Genomic DNA, 7,927 nt, shown 5'->3' on the forward strand with positions numbered 1-7,927 from the left:
AGGAATGACTTTTTTTAGGAAAGCGATAACTTATGGTGGGACGCATTTGCAACCGAGTTCTTCGAAGATGATTCTTCCCTAACATTAGCATTTTGTTTAGAAGATGGACCAAAACGATATAGTGAGTAGGATTTTTTCTAAAATATCCATACTTATGTATTTTTCAGTTGTTAAAAAGCAGCGCTTTCACTGGAATAATTTTTTGCTTGCAGCTATCGGAAGAACGTTAATACCTAGATACTTTAGGAGTATATTTGAGGGAGGCGTGACTGAGTTATATTATAATTTGAAGCATCCGAAAGAATCCTTCCACAACACTAGTATAACCCTGGATTGTGACCAATGCACTATGGTTACGAATCATGGGAAACCTTTGTTCACCAAGGTAAGCTATTTACAACTTATATTTCCTTATTTAGGCGAAAGTTGGGGAATAAACAGATAAAGCGCAAATTGGAGCAGTTGAAAAAAGTCGATGAATTAGGTATTGTATGATTATTTGTACAAAAATTATTCGGTTCTATTGTATCATAACTTATATTACAAGCTACCGCGTACCACTGAAATATTGTCTAACTTACTCGACGGTTACTTTGCCAAGCTGAGAGTTTTCTTTGTATAAAAACTGCCCACGTCACAAATAAACGGTGGTTGCAAAAGTTTCAACAAGTGCTACCAAAATTGGCGTATATCGTACACGTTAGGAATTTTTGAAAAATCCAAATTATGGAAGATTTCCTAAAGTTTCTAGTGATTATTGATATATTTTCTACCGTTTCCGGCTTATAAGCTTTTACGGCTCGTTAAAAATTGCGATTTTCTCTCCTCACTTGTGAAAGCTGTGAATTCTAGATAAGTCTGATCAGGCCTACAATCCAATATTTTGGCTTCCACTTTTCTAGAAGTCCGGAATCTAATAAACGCTAGTACTTAAAGTACAACCTATTGAACTGTGACGGCGTCTTAAAGTTTGAATTTTCCCTTCTTCAGATTTTCCCTTCTTCAGAAGGCTAGAAAACTCTGTTATCTCATATTAATAAAGATATAATAGTTAGTCAAATATTTTCAACGGCTTCCCAAGCTGATGAATCTAAACTAAATTGGCTCCGTGCTACATTTGCTTGTTTTGCTTATAACTTTCTAAGGGTCAGGTATTTCTCAATAAAGACCGTTCTATGGAGATGATTTTAATAAATATTCAGATATTTTTATCCATTTCCAATATATGATCTCTTAAAAATAGACCTAATAAAAATTGCTTTCTAACTGTATGATGGTTAGACATTTTTGAAAAGCTTAATTAGTAAGCGCTAGTCCTCAAGACACTCCATCGAAGAGATTCAATATTCTCGAGATGTAATCTAAAAATTTGGCTTCATTTCTTTAGACGTTAGGACTTTTGCGCCAGTCTCGCAATGCTCTATCGAAATGGTTCTTATGATGCAACGGATGTTTGAGATCATTTTTTAATATTTTCTTATTTTTGCTTTTATTATCTTGGGGGTTGGAAATTTATTATTATTAGTTGGGACTATCGTAAATTTCATTGGCACGATCTGTGCGATTTTTTTTATCGTTAAGTAAAATTTATATTCGCAAATGTAATTATTTTCATTATATGTTATATTATATATAAGTTTGAGAATGTTAATTCGGTATTTTCGTCATATAGCTTACATTTGAACAATTTTATCGTATGACACACTTACAATACATAAGGTAAATGTAATTTCACCACAGATAACGAGTACATGCATAGTTCCTAATAAGTGTACACATAATAATGAAAACCTACCTTTTATCTACCGATGTAGTCATAAAAATAGATTTAGCTTATTGGGATAATGCGCTAGCTCTAGCTGATTATCTGAAGCTTTATTGAAAACAATAAGTTATCGAATCAATTCTCATTGATTAATGAATTTCAATTAATTATTATTAATAAGGCGGTTGATTTTCTATGAATATATGTAGAATCAAAATACCCAGAATAAAACTGTGTCAATGTAAAAAAGTCCATTATTTGGCAATATTTCAATCCGATTTTAATTGAATAACAAGGTGTTTTGATTTATTCTCACCACGAAAACACTTAACGACGCGTTATTTAAGTTGGTAGCTGAACTTCAAAATTTGAATTAAATCCAACTATTTAAAAATCCCAAAGTTTTTTGGTATTTTTTTCGTTATACTCAAGTGTTACATTTATCGAGTTTTTCCAGTTATTTGGAACAACAGTTTATATAGTTTTCAATAAAAACTTCTCTTTATAATTGCAGGTGTGTACAGAAGGCCGATTAATTCTAGAATTCACCTTCGACGATCTGATGAGGATAAAATCGTGGCATTTTGCTGTGAGAAACCATAGAGAACTGATTCCTAGATCTGTTGTCGGTATGCACGCACAACAGGATCCCGGTATGTTGGAACAACTCAGTAAAAACATCACGAGGCAGGGAATTACCAATTCTACACTGAATTATTTAAGGGTAAGTTTCATATATATATATATGTAAATAATCTTTATTTCCGTACAGAAAAATGCTATCGACCCAATTGGTCTTTCTGCCCTTGTGTTGTAGTACATATGTGTGTACATTTTAGCCTAGCTATTCTAAAATAAATTCCTATTCCTAACACTCGTATGAACTAATCAGTGATAAAAATAAAATAAATTCTTGGCTTACAAAACAAACAGGTCTTAGTCGTTAGTTCAGTTGTAGGTGTTCGAGTAAAGTATCTGTTGGGGAACGAAAACGGGAGTGTTTTGTCTGTCTTCTGAGGCAAGGGAAATATACTGAATTTCCCTTGCCTCAGAAGGTCCAGTTGTGGGGGTTTTTTGTCCATTTTGTCTGTAAGTGTATTAGTCTTTCCGAAATTTTTGTCATGTTTGTGCGTTCGTATAGTAGTTGGTTGGAAGGGTTGTGCAGTGGGTTCTGGGTCTGATTCGTGTTATTAGTATTAGTGCAATTTGTTCTGTTGTTTGTGTTGTTGTTGTTGTTTCTATAAGTTTGTGGGTTTCTTGGGTTAAGGTTTCCAGGGGTTTTTCCCTTTTTGTGTATTTTGTCTTTTCCCGGGGCTGTGTTTTTGATGTGTGATAGGGCTTCATCGTACTCTGTGTCTGTGATTAGTTTGTAAGTATAGTTTGGTGTATATACTTGTCGGTATTGTCAAATCTGACTTAATGTTCTTGTTAAGTTGGTTCGGTGTCTTTTTTAGGTCGTTATTTTGGGTGTAAGTATATAGTCTGTAAAGTTCTCTCTTATGGTTTATGAGTCACAGTATGAATTTGGGAAGGTTGTGACGGTGGAAAACATTATTTATTTCAGGGGTGAATTTTCCTGTCGTTAGTGAAAGTTGTTGTATGGTTTCAATTGAGGTGGTCTGTGCTTGCGGTTGTATGTAGTTATGTATGTGTTGCTTCACTTTGTCTATGTCAGTCTTAGTTCATTTTAGCTTTTTCTCTTGATTCGGTGTACTGAGGGTAGGTTGCGTATGTTTTAAGAAGTCTATGTTAAACGTTATAGCCAGATGGTCGGAGCCAAGTTCGTTAGTAAGGCCTATGTTATTAATGGTGTTATTAAGCTTGTTCTGTGCAGTAAAACGTCTGGTGCCCAATTCTGGAGCTCGAGAGAACGTGAACGATCCCATCGCCAATGTGACCATTCCCTTCCCATTTCTACTATGGTTCGAAAACCGTATTCTCGAATGCATAGGAAGCGATGTGAGAAGCGTTCACCGGTCTCTGTTATGGTTAGGAACTGTTATTACCTGAATCGCCAATCATTGAAAATCTTGGGTTGATTTAGTGAATCAGTCACTTCTGTAATGCACCGAGATACACTAGGCTGGCTAATGGCAGTAAATATATTACTTCCAGTTATTTCTTGCTAACTGCCTGTAGCATAAAATCTCAGTGTAACAAGGACCTAAAAAAATTTATTTCGATTATATCGAGTTATAAAAGAAGACGACTCTTAAAGACGATTTTTCCGGATTTCGGTAAATCAGGCTTTGTAAAATACGTCAAATATATGTACAATGTATGTCACAAACTTGTTTTAATTTAACAATTTAATTGCCCTGTTTATATATCGTGCTCGTCGGTTTTCCAAATCTCTCAGCTACTGTTTTGGTTGATGCTCCTTCCTCCATTAATGTAATTATTCGAGTTTTTTCAAATTCGATTAAGTGTCATTTTGATATTAGGAAAATGTAATTGTCAGTTTTGTCATTTACGCAAAGGTAGATCGAGGTAGAAAGTCAGATTTACACAACTATTTAATGTTCTACTTTTATGTGACGCCGACTGTACATGTAGGTACTTACTTTTGTTTCGATGCTTATAGCAGAACTTCTACTTGGTGCTTGAAGATAGGGCGTCAGCTTCTCTATCAATTGGAGCACCAGCTGCTTATTCAACATAAAAAGCTTGACGAACTTTACTTTATTTAATTCCATAGCGTTTATGGGTTGATAAAATTGCCCGTGGAGGATTTTCTTCTTGTTCCTCTGCATCTACAAGTTAATTCAGTAATACTAAAATAGTTTCTACTACAAGACACGATTCGAAACACAAAAACTTACCTTGAAGATTGTTGAGAACAATTCCATACAAGCTCGCTCTACTCTCTGTTAGAAAATCTCTTAAATTGCTCCTTATTTTATAAACACTGTAAAGTTTTATTTATGAAATTCATTATTTCGAGTTCGAACCGAAATCACAGCACTTTTCAAACCGGGTACCTACGCCAAAATCTGTGTAGTGTGTGGTTATAAAACCGGTGAACGATCCGTTCCCGCGAGATTTGGCAAGAGAAGCTTGTTCTACTGCCGTTGGGTGATGGGATCACTCGATCGCGTTCAAGAATACCAATATTCGCTTCACGAGAGAACCACGCCCTTCTTTCTCATGTGATCGCCGTTCCCAGTTTACGGGAATCAGAAAAGTTGATGGGGTGAGCTGTTTTATAAAGTCCGTTGTTTTGTTCTTGATGAGGTTAAAGTCGCCCACAATAATTGCGTATTTGTGAAGACTTTGATCAGTATGTTTTGTTCTAGAATGGAGTGTGGGTGTATGTATGTCAGAAATATGTGAAATAAGTCATTTAAGTAGGCTATGGTAACATGTATGCAGTCGTTCAATGGGTTGTTGAGGTGGGGATGATTTGCTTTGCCTAGTTTGGTAATGGGTTTGAGAAGCACTGCGGCGCCGCCCGTGGCGGCTGTTAGTATTGTTTGTTAGTTGATGTTTGCATTTGTTTATGATGTAGTCATGTTTGGTAATGGGTGTATGTATTCTACTTGTCGCTGTTATTGTCTCTGTTATCTCGGTCGTCTGTTTGTTTAAACATTTAATTTTGATGTGGGGTGGGTCTTTTGGGGCATTTTATGCTCCAGGCTGCGCACTTGACTGGTAGTGGCGACGTGCACTTTGGCGGTTGTTTGCAGACTTCAGTGCTGTGTTCGAACAGATTGCATTTGCTGCATGGTACTGAAACGGGTGCTGGTGGTCTGTTCTCAATTATTCTGAACACACGGCCCAAGAAGTGCACCGAGCGTTCGTTCATTAGCTTCTCGTATGTATCAGGTGCCCTGTGATCAGTCTAATCATCAGCGTCGTCTGCCTCGAAATAATCCTCTTGCAAAACCTTACTTGGAGATTGAGTTTCTGCAGCTGTTTTGCGAACATCTCGTCGGTTATATCAAGGTCGACTCCCGTTGCTGGGCATGAGGGCGTTATTTGACGACTACTATTGCCTTGATACATGGTTGTATTGTTTAAATACAGTTATAATTTTCTGACCCAATAGTACTTGAAGTGATTTTGTTGTTTTGTCTTCTTTTGTTAGTTCTGATGATAAATGCATTCTCTTGTTTTATTATGACGTCCTGGTTGTTATCGTCTAGCTTCTCCCATTTGAGGGCTAGTTGGACGCTGGTGGTTTCAGGTGTTGCATGCTCTAAGAATGCATGGTGATATGTTGTTGGTGGTTGTAAAAGTTTTCTTGTTGGCCAAATTGTTGTTGTTGCCATTTGTGTGGATTTCTGGCGGCTTTCTGCAATGATGTTGATGGTGTGTCCCACGCTTGTTTTTTTTGCTTCATGCATTGGAGAAAAGTCCCTCCTGTGAAGCTCGATCCGACTCGTACTCTTGTGAGCTCTCAATCTCCATTTTTTCCTTCCTGTACGGCTATGCAGCCCATGTATTCTACTCTCGGTACTGTACAGAGTTTGTTTGTGTTTGTCGATAGCTATTTCACCGGGTCAGATTGAAATATATTCTATATAAAGTTCTTGAAATTCCTTCGTTATCGGAACCGAGTTTGGTCAAATAATTCGCAATAAACACGACTCGCACGAAGGTGGTATCGCACGAAGGGCTATAAGACTCGGTAAGTTTCATTTTTTTAATACAAAAATCAAAGAAGGATTTGATGTTCCGCTTTGTATTAGAAACACTGTGTCTAATACAAAGATAAAAGGGCCAGTACTAATAAAATGTTAATAAAATGACGCTGTGAAACTGTGAATAGGAATTTTCTTTTCTTATTGGGAAAAAATTCGAAAAGTTTGAGATTTATTTTATTTTAATGATTCCCATATTGGCCCTTTATCCTGGACACGTTGAATAATCAAGAGCGTTTAGATAGTTAGCACTGAAAATGTGTATATTTTTATGTTAATTAGTTTATTTCTTAAACAATCGGTTTTAAAAAGTCAGTCAATTCACTGCAAAACATAGGTACATGTGAATGTTTAGAGAAGTCAGAAGAAGAACGTTTAAAACATGCATTATTTACAAACTATTTTGCGATGTTTTTGATTCTTGATCTCATCATGGATTCAAACCTCCTCCAGAAGAAATTAGAGTCGACTTCTAAATTGAAGATCGATAAATGATCAAGTTATATATTCATTTTTGTCTTTCCTTTTGCTTGTATTGAATTGAATGAAACTTGAATGAAAAATTGAGTCCTATGAGCCTTCAATGCGTTGAAGAAGGTAGTAAATAGTAGGGAAAGTTTGGAGACTTTCGAGGTATTTTCTTACCTTTTGCCTTAAGATTGTATACTTTAATTTGGTCTAAAGTAGATGGTTCTGTTTCAGCTATGTGTGATACTTGAGCCAATGCAAGAACTCATGTCCAGGAATAAAGCGTACGCCCTTAGTCCAAGAGATTGTCTCAAAACGACATTATTTCAGAAATGGCAACGGATCATCGCCCCGCCTGGTACGAGAGGTACTTTTCTTATTTTGCACTATAGGATTATTCATTTTTGCTCTACTTGGTTATACTATAGCAGTGTGCCTGATAAGAGTGTGTGTGGTTTGGTGTCGTTTAACGCATAAACACTACAATACAAGTGATTTTTTATGATCTTCAAGTTACTATCGATCAGTCTAATTAGTCAGTGTTGTCCATTACTCGACGCCAAAATAATTGTGTTGATTCCCTATGACATTAATATTGTTTCAAGTCTATTAGTAAAAGGCCACGTTAAACAGGAAACCGAGTAACCACAAACTGTAAGTTTTTAAACAGAAAATGTATTGCAAAAATGAAAACAATCCTGATGAAACCCAACCATTGCACGACAAATAGCTGTTAATATTGATAACAAGTTGATACAACTGGACACGATCCTGAGCTAGTTTTATACATTTTCATTATTTCTATGATCATCCGTTTGTGTTGGCTTGAATGCTGGCATTATTTATCATGTCCTAATTGTGTTATTTTGATAATTTGGTCGACCAGAATCGCAGAGGCCGGCGAACAAGAGACGGAAACGGAAAGGCTCGAATTCAGGTGGGGCAGCCAACAACGCAACGCCCGCCCCGAATAAAAAGCGATCACCAGGTCCGACTTTCTCTTTAGCTTCACAAGTAAGTAGAAAGAAAATATTTTTGGGATATTTTCAAT

The 7,927-nt window shown here is 36.4% G+C and overlaps 1 protein-coding gene and 1 long non-coding RNA gene across 9 annotated transcripts in view; one reads left to right on the forward strand and one right to left on the reverse strand.

The window, feature by feature from the left end:
• LOC109533928 (LIM domain-binding protein 2) overlaps positions 1-7,927 on the forward strand; it is a 71,797-nt gene that overhangs the window by 51,330 nt on the left and 12,540 nt on the right. For 3 of the 8 annotated variants that reach the window (XM_048660889.1, XM_048660890.1, XM_048660897.1), the window contains exons 6-10: positions 19-121; positions 213-385; positions 2,280-2,489; positions 7,111-7,243; positions 7,754-7,890. In XM_048660889.1, coding sequence (XP_048516846.1) covers positions 19-121; positions 213-385; positions 2,280-2,489; positions 7,111-7,243; positions 7,754-7,890 — 756 coding nt within the window. The remainder of the gene's footprint in view (positions 1-18; positions 122-212; positions 386-2,279; positions 2,490-7,110; positions 7,244-7,753; positions 7,891-7,927) is intronic. The other 5 variants (XM_048660891.1, XM_048660893.1, XM_048660894.1 and 2 more) reach the window with 3 other exon arrangements.
• Positions 2,508-7,111, reverse strand: LOC125502520. Its single transcript, XR_007280287.1, has 2 exons — positions 4,330-7,111; positions 2,508-3,929 (listed from the first exon to the last, which is right to left on the reverse strand). It is a non-coding gene; the product is annotated as an uncharacterized LOC125502520 (long non-coding RNA).

The sequence above is a fragment of the Dendroctonus ponderosae genome, unplaced genomic scaffold, assembly GCF_020466585.1.
Source record: "Dendroctonus ponderosae isolate FM_Combo_2020 unplaced genomic scaffold, Dpon_F_20191213v2 Dpon_F_20191213_1, whole genome shotgun sequence".
In the NCBI taxonomy this organism is placed as follows: Eukaryota; Metazoa; Arthropoda; class Insecta; order Coleoptera; family Curculionidae; genus Dendroctonus; species Dendroctonus ponderosae.